The sequence below is a fragment of the Centroberyx gerrardi genome, chromosome 5 (assembly GCF_048128805.1).
Source record: "Centroberyx gerrardi isolate f3 chromosome 5, fCenGer3.hap1.cur.20231027, whole genome shotgun sequence".
NCBI lineage: Eukaryota > Metazoa > Chordata > Actinopteri > Beryciformes > Berycidae > Centroberyx > Centroberyx gerrardi.
The window spans coordinates 36,858,109-36,876,388 of NC_136001.1; the positions used below are offsets into that span (position 1 = coordinate 36,858,109).

Sequence of the window (18,280 nt, forward strand, 5' to 3'; positions counted from 1 at the left end):
CAATTTGGAACCGGGAATCAATTGTTACCGGTTCATGATACCAAACTCTACTGGTACTGTCCAGAGATAAATAACAAAACCAACCAAAACACAGACTAACTCTGGAACAAAACTTCGACTTTACAGACCGACTTCACCCTATAATAACTCTGTAATAACTCAGGCTTTATAAAGCGGTTCAGACTTGTTACCTGTTGAGTCTCAGCTGTCAGTCAGCTTCACATCAACATACATCTGGCTGCTGGTTGGTTCAGTGCGGTTCCATCTGGATCCGGTTCGTTCAGGATCCGATTCGCTCTGGTTCGGTTCGGTCCGGTCGGTGGGTTTGGCTCCAGTCCGGTTTGGTTCAGCTCCGGTTCAGTTCCGGGTCCTCCGGACTGAAGCAACACTGCGGCAGATCAACAGCAACAGTCTCGAGGCTCATTAGCAGTCCGCTGCCGTCCGCCGCCGCGCGCCTCTGACATCACTTCACCTTGTTGTTCTTTACCGGGGCTTGTTGCTAACCGGACTGATGCTAACCGGACTGATGCTAACCTCGGCTGGTCGTCGCCATCACATCTTCCCCGCCGGTCGGGGCTCCTGTCGCGCGGTGACGGTGTCGGTGAGTCACCGTCGGTCTCGAGCTCCCAGTCCGCTCTGCTTCCTCTCACTGCGGCGCGCGACCAGCATCAGGACCCGGGGTTGCCGTGGCAACGAGCCCGCAGGATGACGGGAAATCACAGCCTGGTATATAGAAACTGCAGGACTGGAGCCAACATGGCGCCGGAATGTAAAAATAAACAAAGACCTTCAAGATATGAAAGTTAAAACACGCAGCAGCTGCAGGATCTGAAGATGAAACACTGAGCTGTCTGTTAGACTGCAGGAACATCTGTGATCCCAGAGACCAGAACACAGAACCTGCAGAACCTGCAGAACCTGAGCTGAGAACAGAGCAGGTTAGAGACGGAGGAACAGACTGATGGTTCCAGACAGAACAACACACCGGACGTTATTTCAAACTATTTATCATTTTGTGATATTTATTCCTGAAAAGGCAGATAGAGTTTCTTAACCAGAAAAAGCGTCTTTTTAAGCATATTGATGAAGATATTGATGAAGAAGGATAAAGAAAGCAGTCTAGGATTACAGACGGTCACCTGGTTCAAACTGTGTGATGTCACTGTGATGTCACTGATGAACTGGACTCTTTTATTTCCTATAGGATTAGAAATGGATATTTTGTGTGTGATCTCATCATATCGCTGGCAGGTTTTATATCCAGAAATGCGACGTCTTAAAAACTAAACCTGGTCAGAACAGGATCTGCTGTGAAAACTTTCAGCTTGTCCTCCAAATGTTTCCTGAGCCATTTTCTTTTTGTTGTCTGTCAGCTGTTTGAACCGCTGATGTCACTGTGATGTCACTGTGATGTCACTGCATTATGCTTCTGGGTATTTCAGACAGACAGACAGACAGACAGACAGGCAGGCAGGCAGACAGACAGACAGGCAGACAGGGGTTTGGACAAAAAAACTTTGAAAATGTCTCAGGTTTAAGTGACACAGAAACGGAGCGTTCTGTAACTGTGATGTAATTACTGAGTTTCAACCTGTAATCCTGAACAAAGTAATCACATTACTGTCACCGCCCAGCTGGGCAGCAGAGACAAAGACACAAAGACACAAAGAGACAAAGACACAAAGACACAAAGACACAAAGAGACAAAGACACAAAGACACAAAGAGACAAAGAGACGGATGATGAACTGACACAGACCTGAAGCCTGCTGGTTTTAACCTGGTGTCTTTTCCACTGGGACTCAATGAAGAACTCGAAGTCATGTTTTTTTGTCAATTTGTTTTTTGTGAATTTATCTTTTGGGAATTTATTTTTTGTGAAGTTGTGCCTTTTTTTTATAACTACTGCATTTTATTACATTATATAATGTTGTGCTGTGTAAGATAGTGCTAAAATGATAGCATATAGTATAGTATTGAGGGATACTGTATAATGTTATATTGTAGAAGTGTCAGGAAAGTTGAGACGGACAACTTCTCTCGTTGACTACACCAACTTGTGTGTCATTTATTTTTTTAACCCACAGAGCAAGACAATTTACTTCGCGCCCCAAAACACAACAAACGTCGAGCTGACGTCAGACTCAGAAAAACCGACTTTCTTAAAGGGGCCGTGTCTCCTTAACCCTGAGAAGCACACAATGTAACTGCGTGTGTTAAACATACCCAAACCACAGATTATGGTGAATAGAGAGCCTAAGTCCCTCCCCTCCCGGTGGACCACCATGGGACCTTATTTCGGAAAAAATATGTACGGTAGTCAACGGCGAGAGACAAATAATTGTTTGATCCCGTTTGAATTGTGCCATGAATTACACATATGATGTTTTGTCAATTTAAATGATGATTTTGCAAGTCAAGAAAGTCGCAGTTTGTGGTAAAACTGTTGAACTATAAGACTGTAAAAATACGAAATTAGAAAGACTACACACCCAAAAGTCGCGCAAGTGACGTAACTTCCTCTCTCCACAAGCTACCCAGAGCCTGAAGCTCAGTCCCTCTCAGAGAGCAGGAGTATTATACACAACCTGGAAGGTAGACAGGAAGAATGGATTTAAACTGGTTTAGGATAGTTTTAGTACAGTGGGGGCTAACGTTAACGATGCCTGTGTGTTTCCTATGTTTCGTTCCATGTTGGTGTCGGTGACGTATATTGTGCGAGACGAGAGATGTAGTTCACTGAGCGGTTTCACACAAAACTAAACGTTACTGTACTGTTTTACAACAAACTGCGACTTTCTTGACTTGCAAAATTATCTTTTAAATTGACAAAACATCATATGTGTAAGTCATGGCACAATTCAAACGGGATCAAACAATTATTTGTCTCTCGCCGTTGACTACCGTACATATTTTTTCCGAAATAAGGTCCCATGGGGGACAGCGGAAGGGGAGGGACTTAGGCTCTCTATAATGTCTATAGAGTCCGCCACAATATAATATAATGTAACATTATTTAAAGTTTGCTCTGTTTTGTCTCAAGTGGCGACTGAGTCTGGTAGAACTGCTTTTCTATCATTTGTATTTCTTATTGTTGCTCGTCTCTTTCTGATGTCTGGGATCCTGCAGCTCTGAGCTCCAAACACCTTCTGTGTTCTGTGTTCTATGTTCTGTGTTCTATGTTCTGTGTTCTATGTTCTGTGTTCTGTGTTCTATGTTCTGTGTTCTATGTTCTGTGTTCTGTGTTCTATGTTCTATGTTCTGTGTTCTATGTTCTGTGTTCTATGTTCTGTGTTCTGTGTTCTATGTTCTGTGTTCTATGTTCTGTGTTCTATGTTCTATGTTCTGTGTCCAGCTGCTGCTCATCTGTATGTTTTTGAAGCTTTAATACATATTTAGACATTTTCACCAGTAAGGTGCTTCCAATCCCTTTATTTTGATGGGGGGGGGGGCTATGATCAATACTGTTTAGAACATGTGGAGCAGGCACACTGTTTATTTCCGTGGTGCTTCATCGCCTAACACTATGGATCAATGACTTTCCAACAAGTGAACCTGCTGCTGCCTCTTCACGTGTCACTGTGGGTCATGTGACCTTCAGCAGGACAAAGATCTGGCAAAGTGAGACTGGTAACCGCCGATACTTCTCTGTAGATAGGCTACGTTTATTGTAGCCATTAGCCTTTATGCACGGTTTGTCCTGAAGGGCTTCCGTCGCTGTGCGTTACAAAATGTGTTGTGGTTTCTGTCGCCATCTAGTGGTCAGAAAAATAAAATCGCTTAGTGCGGCTTCACTTCAGCTGAGCGTCTTCACCTGTTTGATTTCCTCTGAATTAAAATAAACCTGTTGCTGTTGCTGTGGTAACATGTTCCAGTGAAACAGAACCTGCTGATGAACTAAAGAGAACTTCATCAATACAGATCAGAACATCAATACGGCCTGGTTCTTAAACTATTCCCTGGGTTTGTGGCTCCATAAATGATTATTGTTCAACACAGATCCATCGACACGATTAAACCCATTAAACCTTTAAACCTTAAACCACTGAATCAGGCTGATTTTATTAAACTCTTTTTATTCAACTTCACCCTGGTGAAGTTGAAGGTAAAATGGCTGCCGTGTATCTGCTTGTTGTTTGGTTTTATGTTGTCTTGTTTATGATCTATTTATTTAGATGATCGGGCTGTCGGAGGAATTCTCGGAACATTTACACTGCGACACCCTATTCCTCCTACGTCACTTCCTGTAACTCTCCATAAAGACGGACCAGGCGGCGCCCGAACGGGAGCTTCGCGGGTCAATTTTTTGAGTTTGTTTGGTGAAATCCGGCTGAGATCGGAGCCATCAGAAGCGCAAACATGGTGAGAATTTAATCCCGAGCGGTTTGACGGGAGTCCGCGGTGTTTCTGCCTCCATTTTGACCGAAGATGAGTTAAAATGTCGGAACGTTAAACCGTCCAGCTGAACGTAAAGGAGACGTAGGAGGCTGCAGCCCGCGGCCCGCGCGCTGCTACACTAAACCTGTTCAGCTAACTCTGTTAAAAGTCTGTTAAAACTGTTAAAACAACTCTGTTAGATGCTAATCTGTCCAAACTCAGCGTTCATCATCTCGAACCTGATTCGCTAACCGGCTGGTCTGACCGCGTCACCGGCAGACCGGGTCCAGCAGATCCGTGTTTTATTTAACCACAATTCACTGTTACAACTTATTCTGTTTTTCAGTATTATGTTGCCTTTGCGGTGTCTTGTTAGTGTTATACTGTTGCAGACCCCCCCCCCCCCAGGCATCATTAGCTTCATGTTGTTAGCGGTTAGCTTCCCTGCTAACGTTAGCATTAGCGACACAGAACATGTTCATGTATTTCTCCAGTCGGCTTCATGCTAAAGCTCGCTGGTTAAACAGCGGCAGGTTCAACTGTTTTCATTACAGCTGTGCACGAGCTTCCCTGCAGCAGTACGGACTGTACAGTTTGTCCCTCGCAGCTCGCCGTAGCTGCTGTTGGTTAACCTTTGTTCCTCCGCGTTTCCCACGTGACTCTGCTGCTCCCTTACAGCCAGGCGCAGTGAGGAGTAGTGAACACGGAAGTGTTATCTGCTGGTGGTGGTGGGGGGGGGGGGGGCAGGTAGAACCTCACCTGTGTGACTGTGGTTCACTGTAATGTAACGGCAGGCCTCGGCCTAGCCCCGAAACATATTGTTTGAAAGCATTTGCAATAAAGTATAAAATGTCACCTTTGTGTGGCTTGTCCAAGTTGTTTTCATTCGGGTGTCATGGCTGCCGCTCTTCTTCTACGCTCTTCCCTGAGCGGCGAGCTGGAAAACCTCTCTGCTCTGCAACGTGTGTTTTCTTCCAGCGACCAAAGGGGCAGCAGAGAGGTTTTCCAGCTCGCCGCTCAGGGAAGAGCGTAGAAGAAGAGCGGCAGCCATGACACCCGAATGAAAACAACTCGGACAAGCCACACAATGGCTAGCTGGTCAGTTAGTTCAGTATCGTTTGTATTGTGTTGCTGTTTAACTTTTACTGTTTTAACTTTTACTTTGCTGTTTGTGAAGCACTTTAACTGAAGATAAGTACTATACAAATACACATCATTATTTTTATTAGTAGTAAGTTAGTTAGCTAGTTGAACAGCAGCTCAACACTAGATGTTTACTGAAGGCAGATGATGGTTGATGGACAGACTGACCAGCAGCCAGGTAAAAGTAACAGGTAATGTTTTAACGCTGATCCCCCCCCCCCCCCCCAGACGGTGGGGAAGAGCAGTAAGATGCTGCAGCACATCGACTACAGGATGAGGTGCATCCTGCAGGACGGACGGATCTTCATCGGAACCTTCAAGGCTTTCGACAAACACATGAACCTGATCCTGTGTGACTGTGACGAGTTCAGGAAGATCAAGTGAGAACCAGCTCGGTCCAGACATTAAAGACATCTGCTCGGAAAAGGAATCTGATCAAGCTTCTGGCTGTTAAAATACATCTTAATATGATGTTAGCGTGATGTTAGCATCTGCTACTGACTGATGCTACAGACTGCAGGTTCCGTGGGTTCTAAGCAGACTGACTTGTTCTCCCTGCAGGCCGAAGAACTCTAAGCAGCCGGAGCGAGAGGAGAAGAGGGTTCTGGGATTGGTCCTGCTGAGGGGGGAGAACCTGGTTTCCATGACGGTGGAGGGCCCGCCCCCTAAAGACGTAAGTCTGACTCTGGAACCAATCAGAAACCAGACAGAGTTCTGTTGTGATAAACTGGGGACTCGGAGATCCAGGAAGTAGAGCAGAAACAAAGCATGCTGGGAGATGAACCTGTCAACTAGAGAGAAATGGTTGTGTTCGAACTGTACATGTTGATTTAACGCCATGTGACCTCTGACCTCTCTATATATAGACTGGTATCGCTCGGGTGCCCCTGGCGGGTGTGGCCGGAGGTCCTGGTGTGGGCCGGGCAGCGGGGCGTGGCGTCCCGGCCGGAGCTCCGATGCCCCAGGCACCCGCCGGCCTGGCAGGACCCGTCAGAGGAGTGGGCGGGCCTTCCCAGCAGGTAACCATGGCAACCACTGCTCTGCCTCTGTGTCTGTTTCTTAGGTGATGACAGTCTGTGTGTTTCCTAGGTGATGACAGTCTGTGTATTTCCTAGGTGATGACCCCGCAGGGCAGAGGGACGGTTGCCGCGGCAGCAGCAGGAGCCAGTATAGCAGGCGCGCCGACTCAGTATCCTCCTGGTCGCGGAGGCCCGCCCCCGATGGGCCGCGGAGCTCCGCCCCCTGGTGAGACACTACAGCAACCTGAGCAGGATGTCCTGCAGGGCTTAAAGGGGCGGTCGGAGGGTTTTAAAGGGGCGGTCGGAGGGTTTTAAAGGGCCGGTCGGAGGGCTGATTTTAATGTTTGTCTCTTTTCCTCCAGGCATGATGGGCCCGCCCCCTGGCATGCGGCCTCCCATGGGTCCTCCAATGGGAATGCCTCCTGGCCGTGGAGCACCAATGGGAATGCCTCCTCCTGGCATGAGGCCGCCGCCCCCCGGCATGAGAGGTAAGGCGGTTACCATGGAAACAAGTTTCCTGCTATCATGTGACTCTAGGATGAGGGGGGAGGGAGTAAACTGTTTTTACTGGGAACACTTGAGTCATGAAGTGCAGCAAAGCATGATGGGAAAGCATGTCCCAAGTAGGGACGGGCATGAGTACTCGAGTACTCGATTTGGACGTCAATATTCGTTCAAAGTATAGAGTACTCACATTTTTTTTTCTTCGTAAAAAAAACCATATATGTATATAATAAATATAAACGGAAATTGACCCTGTTCTATATTTAAAGTTTACATTTTTTGGACGGGACTGCTAGCAAAAATGATAGTTCCGCGCACGCATGGATCTAACGTTACAGGCAGAATGGCGACCAGGCATAAGAGTGATGTTTGGAAGTATTTCGACAAAATAGACAAAATGAATGTGCAGTGCAAGCTATGTAACGTTAAACTTGCGTATCATAGAACAACTAACTTAGTTCGATGATTAGCCATTTGCGCATTAAGCACAAGGAGAAAACAGCGGAGACAGATAGCAGGCGGTCTCGCAGCGCCTCATTTGCTAGCAGTGTTAGCACACGCCGGTGTGATGCCACCAGGGCAGAGAAGATTAGCCAGCTCATCACCAAATGGTGACCGGAGATACGCTCCCGTTAAGCTCTGTGGAAGGAGAAGGCTTCCGCGAGCTGATGGCGTTTGTTGAGCCGGAGTACAAGCTGCCATCGCGGCGAACAGCAGCTACGAGAGAGAAGATGTCTGAGGAAAGCGTGGTGAAATTGAGGGCTGATCTGCAAAGTGCCGCCAAGGTAGCCTGGCTGTTCAATAAATTAATTTCAAATTGCAATTGTTTTCCGTTGTTGGCCAATTTACATAAATGTGAAAGCATTAGATAGTAATAGATATTCTTACAGGCCTATAGCCTACGAAATTAACTGTTTAGCGTTAGCCAAACGTTGGTTCTGCTTGTGTGTTTCCAGTCGGACACGGACGCCTACCCGCGTTTTCGCTTGGGTGTTAATTTTGGACCATATTCTTACGTTAGGTTTTTTTTTGGCGAGTACTCTATAATAATTTAATGCGAGTACTCGAATATTGAAATTACTTAAAATGTTCATCCCTAGTCCCAAGAGGACACAGCAGCCAATCAGATCCCAGGAACAAGCCGTCTAACAAGAGAAGAAGAAAATCATAAAACCTGAAACAGAACAGTTTGCTCTACAGGTTCTACTGGTTAAGGTTCTCTGCTGTGTGTTGCAGGTCCTCCTCCTCCTGGGATGAGACCCCCCCGACCCTGAAGGAGCTGCGTCACCGCTGGACACCCCCCCCCCCCCCCCCCCCCAGTTGTATAGCTGTTGAACTTTTGTAACTTTTGTTTTGGTTTTTTAATAAAGTGTCCACTGGACAATTTGATTTGATGTGGCGTCTGTTGTGTTGCTCCAGGAATAAAACATGCGTACGATCAGATTTGATCTGAAGTGAACTTGAGAATGTTTCCAAACATTTTGCCGTTCATCTTCCAATTCGAGTCAGTCAGCTGTCGCATCATGAGATGATGCGCTTCGTCAGTTGGCCTCTAGAGGGCGTCTTCGAGTTCCCAGACAGAGGCACAAGGTCAAGAGTGGGTCAGTTTACAGAAACAGACGTTGGAAGTAGGGGTGAGACAGCGCCCCCCTACTGCACCTAACATTTTTTTTTTTTAAATTAGAGAATTAGTGCTTAAACTTTAATTTCTGTCTTTGACGTTTCCTTACAATAAATATGTATATGTAGCATTATGTGCACAAGGCTCTCTAGCCCCTCTCTATAGACTCTTTAGCTCAAAGCACTTCATGTCCTCACCTCACCCCGTTGGGACCGGGACCGCACTGTGTGGGACCGGTCCATTAAAAAAAGTGTTTATCTTTGCGGGATGTTTGACTTCGTGTGGGTGAGGTTTCCAGACCGAAATTTGCCAATCTGATAAGTTTTCTGAAATCCTTGAACCAGTTTTCTGTTGCTCTGAGTAAAACGTTTGCAATAAAGTATAAAATTTCACTCGGGACGAGGGGCGAGGTGAAGACATGAGTGCTTTGAGCAGGAGAAAGGCTTTAGTTTATCTTATCTAGTCTATCTGATCTAGTCTTTATCTTATCTAGTCTATCTGATCTAGTCTTTATCTTATCTAGTCTATCTGATCTAGTCTTGAACTATGTGGACAAACAGCCAGCCCGTTGCGGTTCGCATTATCTTGAGTGAAGGACGACTCCTTAGTGAACTAGCAATTAAAACAAATGCGTTTAACACAACCTATGCTGTAGCCTGTGCATTAATAAAATATGATGTAATGAATAAAAATGTATGCAGTCAGTAAATGGCACATGCTAATTGCTGTGTGCATATGCAGTGTTACCTCGGCATATACACACTCACACTTCAGCAGTATGACAGGAGAGGAGCCGGCAGTCGGCCCGTCCGGGACGCGGTCCGTCCTCGGGACCGCAAACCCGCAGCACGCTGTTGGAAGCTGTGCGTGTCACTTCCTGTCTGTCGTGGCTCAAGACCAAGACGCAGGAGAGACTCGCTCACAGCCGTCTTCCTGTTCCTGATGAAAGCCTTCGCCAGGCGTACAGCTGAGAGAAGGTCGATCTTAGGCAATGTTTAAGACTAGAATAACAATAAAGATGCGTTGTGAAAATAGTTGTAGGTTATACATCTCACATTTGAAAAGCCATGCTTGTGGGGATGGGAGGAGGACCTGGGAGGTAATTCTACGTCGGGTCCACTCTTCAGTTTGTGTTAGACATGCTCTGGTTCACTGTAAAATTGTTCACCGCACACATTTAACTAAAGTTAGGTTATCCAAGATTTATGACAACATTGATCCCACCTGTGAAGATGCCATCAGGCCCCTGCCACATATAGTCACATGTTTTGGTCCTGCCCTTCACTATACAATTTTTGGTCCGAAATTTTTAAAACAATCTCAAATAGTATTGAAATCCAATCAGGCCGACTGCTCTAACAGCTTGCTTTGGTGTTCCTCCTGCTAACTTGCCACTCCCAAAATATAAAGCAGACCTGGTGGCCTTTGCAACTCTTCTGCCAGACGCCTGATTTGACTAAATCACCCTCTCCTCCGTCTCACTGTGTATGGCTCAGGGACATTTTGTACTTTATTAAGATGGAGAAAATAAGATGTGGGGTTCAACAACCAGATTTTATAAAACATGGGGTAATCTCTTTAACTATGTTAAGGGACTGCGTTCACTTGATACCCCATAAGGAGTATTAGGTAGCCAATATTATTTGGTTGGGATAATCTATTTACATGTGTGGTGATGTGGGTGTATCCCTTTACTATTTTTGACCATTGTATTTTTTCTGTATAATCCTTTATTATTCTTTATATAATATTGTTTATTTATTTATCTTGAGTATACAAACTGTGTTTCTCTAATTGGCTAGACGTCCAGGCTATATGTTGTGTTTTAGTTGTTCAGTTCGCTTCTGCGCTGTGCGATGATGGATGAGTGTCTTGCAGGACAGAAGCAGAGTCGTGGTTCTATGATTGCGGTGAGACTTTTATTTTCTTGTCATGGACTCTTCTGTATCGGTCATCAGGTACGGCAACCGCAGGATAGGAAAAACGGATTTGAGAACTTGCAGGTTACTTGCAAAATAAGACAGTTCTTTAAATGTAAGATCCCTGTCCAATAAGACCTTTGTGTTAAATGATTCTATAATTTCCCAGAATTTAGATTTCTTATTTTTAACAGAGACATGGCTCAGGTCTGGTGATAACTGTGCCCACCCTGTTACAGCTGGTTGACCTCCCCCAGGCTCGCTGCTCATGGCCAAACCATCTTAACTGTCAGTGTGGAGAAGGTGTTTAGCTTTGAGGTGCTAATGTTCCCGGTCAACTGTGACAACCCACATCTGTTGCATTGTGATCTATCGCCCTCCTAAATGCAATAACAGCTTTTTATCTGATTTCTCTGATTTTAGATCATCTGTCCTTCTCAAATATGAATTTTATTATGGTTGGTGATTTTAATATCCATGTGGACGACCCCTCCAACTCCTTTGCTTTGGAATTTGTAAATATCTGTGAGTCTTTTAATCTTATACAGCATATTGGTTGCTACACACGACCGAGGCCACACGCTTGACTTGGTTTTTACCTCAAGTTTGTCTGTTGATTCCCTCTCTGTGGAAGATTTTATCTCTGATCATAACTTTGTTCTTTTTGAGTCTGTTTTTATGTGGTTGCTCCTACCCATAGACGCTCTATACACTCTTGCATCTTTAATAATCAGTCAGCTGTTAAATTCTCTTGTTTATACTGATCCTAGCAACAGTTTGTCTCATTGCTCAGACATAAATGAACTGGTTAGTTGTTGTGAACTATGTGCATCAACGCTGATGATCGCCCCTCTTCCAGGTCTGTGAATCCCTCTCCATGGATGAGCGATAGCATACGGCTCCTGAAAAGAAGCTGCAGAAGGGCGGAGCGCAGATGGAAAAAGACTAAACTTCATGTCCATTGTGAAAGAACTTTTGATTTCTCTCAGTTGTGTTATTGAGGATGCGAGAACAGATTACTTCACCAATCTGATTGATGCAAATAAGCACAAGTCGAGGTTCTTATTCAACACCATCGATCAACTTGTCAATCCAGTTCCTCCAACTGATTTGGCTTGCTCTTTGATTGATTGCAATGACTTTTTATTATACTTTGTGGAAAAGATCAATGGTATCCGATCAAATATTCCCCCCCCCACCTAATTTTCACCTATATGGTACTTGCCCTATTCCCCTGACCCAGTTTACCACTATTTCTCTGCAAGATCTGCTTGATATTGTGTCTCACATGCGTTTATCCTCCTCCTGTCTAGATATTTTACCCACCAAATTCCTAAAAGAGGTCATTGGAGTCATTGCTTCCAGTTTGCTCCCTCACCTCTTTTCCTCTGTCTGCCGTGTTCCTTCACTCCCACGCTGTGTTTCCACAGCCATGTTCCTTAAAAGTAAGAAATAAATACAAGTTTTGCGAATGAGACCCAATGAATTCACAAGTGAATGAATGAAATATTTAGTAAAGTCTATGGAGTCTGCTGCTGTTTCTGTCTGACACTGCAGTGAAGATCAATCTGTCAGCAGCTGTAAAAACGACTTGAGTTTTGTTTTCATTATTCTCTGCCCTTTAGTATTTTATTCTTTATTTCTTATTCACATTTGTAGTTGTTGCTCACATTTTTATTATCTTATTATTACTAGGAGTCCAAGCACTTAGTGCTGGAACCCATATTGTTTTTGCTGGAATTCTTCTTCCTTTTTTCTTTCTTTCTTTCTGGGTTATGGCTGGCTGGCACAGGGGTCGCTGATAAGATATCACTTTATTAATCCCCTTGGGGAAATTTGGGAATGATGTTGTTGATGTTGTTGAACAGTCCGATGGCTGCCGGAGTCCAACAACAGAGCGGACCTTCTTCACCAGCTTCTTCAAGATGATGTCTGTAAAGCCATGTGTAAATTGATTGATGTGGGGCACTAATACAGTTATAATATTCTTTCTGAGGCTTTCAGTATGGGACTATCACCTATGAGCAGTCACCTGTCCCTTTGTTTTGTTTCCCCACTGTGGCTCACTAAAGTGGAAGTTGGCAGAGTGGTTCAGGTCTTTGGACCACAAGGTTGTGAGTTCAAGTCCCCGATGAACTGTAAAGTAAAGCAACACTAAATCACAGAGTGCAGAAAACTCAAAGCAGGTGTTTGACATCATCTGTCAGTGGCAAAATACCTGAATGGCATCACTGATTGGGATGAAGCCAGACCTCAACCCACAGAGAGCAGAGCAGCAGCTTTCTGGCCCATGTGACTTACTGTTGTTTTATTCATTAATGGAGAGCACTACAATGTTCTATAAAGTGATTAACACTGTCAGTCTGTCACTCACAGGCTGCAGTATCACAATACTTCTCCCTTTAGTTAGTGTCTCCTCAGTAAGCCTGTTTGGTTCAGTAGGTAAAGCATCAGCCTTTCATGTGGAAGGTTGTGGGTTCAAATCCAGGCTCGTCCTTTCTGAAGTCGTTAGTCATCAAGAAAAAGTAATAGGCTACAAAGTTTGGCCGTTGTGAACAACTCAGCAATGTGTTGCAAAGAAAAGAAGAAGTTGACAGAAGTCAGGGACCAACACAACAGCCGATCTTAAGCCCCCTGACACACCAAACCGACAGTCGGCCAATGTCGGTGTTCCTAGTTTTTGCGGTGTGTCCCGCACCGTTGGCACTAGTCGGACCCTGTCGGCGTCTTTTCGGCCGATTGAGCGTGTTGAATCGGCGTCGGAGCCGTCGGTGAGAGAGATCACTCTGATTGGTAGTTCGTGTTTTGCCTCTGGATGACTGGACTGATAAATTCCTTCAACATGTGGAACTGAACAGGAAAGAGCCGAGCGAAATTTTTAAAATCGGAGGTTTCATTTATCTCCAGCTCTCGACACAGGTTCGGGAAAGCCCCTCGAGCCTGTCGCTGGAGTAACGTTATTCATGATTTCACCCATTTAGTGCGGTTTCTCCTTATTTTTTTCGCCTCCGCCTCTTCCTTTCTTCTTCCACAACCAAAAGACCAAGGGCTGACAACGCCAGTGCCATTTGCAACTTCTTATCAGACATAAGGTATGGAGAGTTATTTCCCCTCACGCAGGCGCAGAACGTACGTGCTAGTTGGCCGTCGGCTGTAGTCTTTGCGGTGTGTTCAAGTGCAACTTTTTGGACCAGACGCAGGCGACGTGAGGCGACGCAACAGTCGGCCTTCGTCGCCGCTGGTTCTTTGAAGTCGGTTTGGTGTGTCAGGGCCTTTAGTCTGTAACTAACAGACTGCATGTCAGGTTGTCTTTCCACCTGGAATGTTTTGTCTGTCTGTCTTTTCAAATTGTGCTTGGACCCCGAAACTGCCGCTTACGGCTGTATTTATTATGATTAGAAACAGCAGCAGGACCGGCAGCAGGACCGGCAGCAGGACCGGCAGCAGTCCCTCCGGCGGCGGGAGGAGGGACTGCTGCCGGCAGCAGGACCGGCAGCAGGACCGGCAGCAGTCCCTCCTCCCGCCGCCGGAGGCCGCTGCTCCTCCAGCTGCGTCCGGATCAAACCGGTCAGACTTCCTACTTCCGTCAACACACGTGTGTCCGCGCTGCAGAGGCACGAGCGGCGAGAGACTGGAAGCGGCAGAGAACCAGCAGAACCAATAGAATCAGCAGCAGAACCAATAGAATCAGCAGCAGAACCGGCAGAACCAGCGGCAGAACCGGCCCGATGGATCTGATCAGAACCATCCAGGACGGAGAGGAAAGTCCGGAGGAGCCGGAGAGCGAGTCCGACGGCGGGGAGGTGAGTCCGGAGCCGCTTCACCCTTCTGATGCAGAACCTCGGTCTGTAGGACCCGTTCTTTCTCGGTCTGTAGAACCGGTTCTTTCACACCGGGTTCCCACTGTGGGAGTAACGGAACCAGCTAGAACAGTTGAAGCTGCTTGGTGTTCGAAGAGTAAATCGATCTGTAACTGAAAGGTTCCGTCTTGTTCTACAGCTGATCAGACTGTACTGATGACGTTCTGATTCGGTTCAGACTGTAATTGTGACTGTTGTCATGGTGATGACTGTCCGCCGTTTCACATCAGATCATTTCACTCCCCAGTCAAGAATTCCAGTCCATTTTATTGATTTCTGATCAGATTAACTGGCGCCACCTTGTGGCAAACAGACGTTACTGCAGACTGTTCTGTCAGTTCTGTTCTGTCAGTTCTGTTCTGTCTGTTCTGTCAGTTCTGTTCTGTCTGTTCTGTCAGTTCTGTTCTGTCAGTTCTGTTCTGTCTGTTCTGTCTTTTCTGTTCTGTCTGTTCTGTTCTGTCTGTTCTGTCTGTTCTGTTCTGTCTGTTCTGTTCTGTCTGTTCTGTCTGTCTGTTCTGTTCTGTCTGTTCTGTCTGTCTGTTCTGTCTGTTCTGTCTGTTCTGTTCTGTCTGTTCTGTCTGTTCTGTTCTGTCAGTTCTGTTCTGTCTGTTCTGTCTGTTCTGTTCTGTCTGTTCTGTCTGTTCTGTTCTGTCTGTTCTGTCTGTTCTGTCTGTTCTGTTCTGTCTGTTCTGTCTGTTCTGTTCTGTCTGTTCTGTCTGTTCTGTTCTGTCTGTTCTGTCTGTTCTGTCTGTTCTGTTCTGTCTGTTCTGTTCTGTCTGTTCTGTCTGTTCTGTTCTGTCTGTTCTGTCTGTTCTGTCTGTTCTGTTCTGTCTGTTCTGTTCTGTCTGTTCTGTCTGTTCTGTCTGTTCTGTCTGTTCTGTTCTGTTCTGTCAGTTCTGTTCTGTCTGTTCTGTCTGTTCTGTTCTGTCTGTTCTGTCTGTTCTGTTCTGTCTGTTCTGTTCTGTCTGTTCTGTTCTGTCTGTTCTGTCTGTTCTGTCTGTTCTGTTCTGTCTGTTCTGTTCTGTCTGTTCTGTCTGTTCTGTTCTGTCTGTTCTGTTCTGTCTGTTCTGTTCTGTCTGTTCTGTCTGTTCTGTCTGTTCTGTTCTGTCTGTTCTGTCTGTCCGCTCAGCTGTTTCATCAACAGACAGAAGAGACAGCAGCTTGATGAAGAGCCGCTGCTTCATCTCTTCTGTCTGCAGTTTCAACACAGTGTGACTAAGATTTTAAAGTAATTAGTTGTCAGTTAGACTGGGGAAGCCAAATGGCTCCAGTGTGTCTCCCAGTGACTGAAACATTATCTAATGTACTCATTAAAAACTGCTCCCTTTCAAGTACTTTGTGTCAAAGATAACAGAACTTCAAAATATAAAGAGTGCTACACTGTTCTGTTTGTTGAAGAATAGAGATGAGGCCTCTTTTACAGAGAGATCAGCTGTTCTGCCCTCTGCCGTGCTGCATCTCTCTGCTGTCAGTCTCCTGTAGCTTTACACTGTTACATTACAGCCTGTAACACTGTTACATTACAGCCTGTAACACTGTTACATTACAGCCTGTAACACCGTTACATTACAGCCTGTAACACCGTGACATTACAGCCTGTAACACTGTTACATTACAGCCTGTAACACTGTGACATTACAGCCTGTAACACTGTGACATTACAGCCTGTAACACTGTTACATTACAGCCTGTAACACTGTGACATTACAGCCGGTAACACTGTTACATTACAGCCTGTAACACTGTGACATTACAGCCTGTAACACTGTTACATTACAGCCTGTAACACTGTTACATTACAGCCTGTAACACTGTTACATTACAGCCTGTAACACTGTTACATTACAGCCTGTAACACCGTGACATTACAGCCTGTAACACTGTTACATTACAGCCTGTAACACTGTTACATTACAGCCTGTAACACCGTGACATTACAGCCTGTAACACTGTTACATTACAGCCTGTAACACTGTTACATTACAGCCTGTAACACTGTTACATTACAGCCTGTAACACTGTTACATTACAGCCGGTAACACCGTGACATTACAGCCTGTAACACCGTTACATTACAGCCGGTAACACTGTTACATTACAGCCTGTAACACTGTTACATTACAGCCTGTAACACTGTTACATTACAGCCTGTAACACCGTGACATTACAGCCTGTAACACTGTTACATTACAGCCTGTAACACTGTTACATTACAGCCTGTAACACTGTTACATTACAGCCTGTAACACTGTGACATTACAGCCTGTAACACTGTTACATTACAGCCTGTAACACTGTGACATTACAGCCGGTAACACTGTTACATTACAGCCTGTAACACTGTGACATTACAGCCTGTAACACTGTTACATTACAGCCTGTAACACTGTTACATTACAGCCTGTAACACTGTTACATTACAGCCTGTAACACCGTTACATTACAGCCTGTAACACCGTTACATTACAGCCTGTAACACCGTTACATTACAGCCTGTAACACCGTTACATTACAGCCTGTAACATTGTGACATTACAGCCTGTAACACCGTTACATTACAGCCTGTAACACCGTTACATTACAGCCTGTAACACCGTTACATTACAGCCTGTAACACCGTTACATTACAGACTGTAACACCGTTACATTACAGCCTGTAACATTGTGACATTACAGACTGTAACACTGTTACATTACAGCCTGTAACACTGTTACATTACAGCCTGTAACATTGTGACATTACAGACTGTAACACTGTTACATTACAGCCTGTAACATTGTGACATTACAGCCTGTAACACCGTTACATTACAGCCTGTAACATTGTGACATTACAGACTGTAACACCGTTACATTACAGCCTGTAACATTGTGACATTACAGCCTGTAACACCGTTACATTACAGCCTGTAACATTGTGACATTACAGCCTGTAACACCGTTACATTACAGCCTGTAACATTGTGACATTACAGACTGTAACACCGTTACATTACAGCCTGTAACATTGTGACATTACAGCCTGTAACACCGTTACATTACAGCCTGTAACATTGTGACATTACAGACTGTAACACCGTTACATTACAGCCTGTAACATTGTGACATTACAGCCTGTAACGCCGTTACATTACAGCCTGTAACACTGTTACATTACAGCCTGTAACATTGTGACATTATCTGCTCTGTTTTACTGCTCAGCTCCTCTGGTCCAGACTGTCCTGCTCCTCCTCAGGACCAGTCCTTTTCCTTCTGTGAAAATATTTTTCAATATTAATCTGGATTGAGGGAGCAAACATTCAGAGTCAGAGTTAAAAAGTTAATATTAACCTTATCAGTCCAGTCAGTGGATACTGACTAGCAGCTTTATACAGCTCAGAAACCAGCTGTCTTCAGAGTAACGTTAACTGTTAGTTCTTCTTTTTGGGAATTCAGCCGGTCGTGTTCTTGGCATGGAAAAAAAAAATCCCTCACGCCTGCGTGTGCAATGGGAGAGAGAGTATACTGATAGACTGATGTGTATAGGGTCTATATACAGACTGATGTGTACAGAGTCTATATGCAGACTGATGTGTATAGAGTCTATATACAGACTGATGTGTACAGGGTCTATATGCAGACTGATGTGTACAGAGTCTATATACAGACTGATGTGTACAGAGTCTATATGCAGACTGATGTGTATAGAGTCTATATGCAGACTGATGTGTACAGAGTCTATATGCAGACTGATGTGTATAGAGTCTATATGCAGACTGATGTGTACAGAGTCTATATGCAGACTGATGTGTATAGAGTCTATATGCAGACTGATGTGTATAGAGTCTATATACAGACT

The 18,280-nt window shown here is 45.0% G+C and overlaps 2 protein-coding genes across 2 annotated transcripts in view; both read left to right on the forward strand.

Annotated features, from left to right (window-relative positions):
- Nucleotides 1–4,235: 4,235 nt before the first annotated feature.
- snrpb (small nuclear ribonucleoprotein polypeptides B and B1) lies at nt 4,236–8,436 on the forward strand. The gene is made up of 7 exons (XM_071917814.2): nt 4,236–4,361; nt 5,748–5,899; nt 6,081–6,192; nt 6,386–6,538; nt 6,635–6,764; nt 6,901–7,026; nt 8,279–8,436. The coding sequence occupies exons 1-7, from the start codon at nt 4,359–4,361 to the stop codon at nt 8,314–8,316; spliced, it is 714 nt and encodes a 237-aa protein (XP_071773915.1). The 5' UTR covers nt 4,236–4,358; the 3' UTR covers nt 8,317–8,436.
- Nucleotides 8,437–14,198: 5,762 nt separating this feature from the next.
- Nucleotides 14,199–18,280, forward strand: part of ddx27 (DEAD (Asp-Glu-Ala-Asp) box polypeptide 27) — a 43,244-nt gene continuing 39,162 nt past the window's right edge. The window contains exon 1 of the mRNA XM_078283634.1: nt 14,199–14,385. Coding sequence (XP_078139760.1) covers nt 14,311–14,385 — 75 coding nt within the window. The 5' untranslated portion in view covers nt 14,199–14,310. The remainder of the gene's footprint in view (nt 14,386–18,280) is intronic.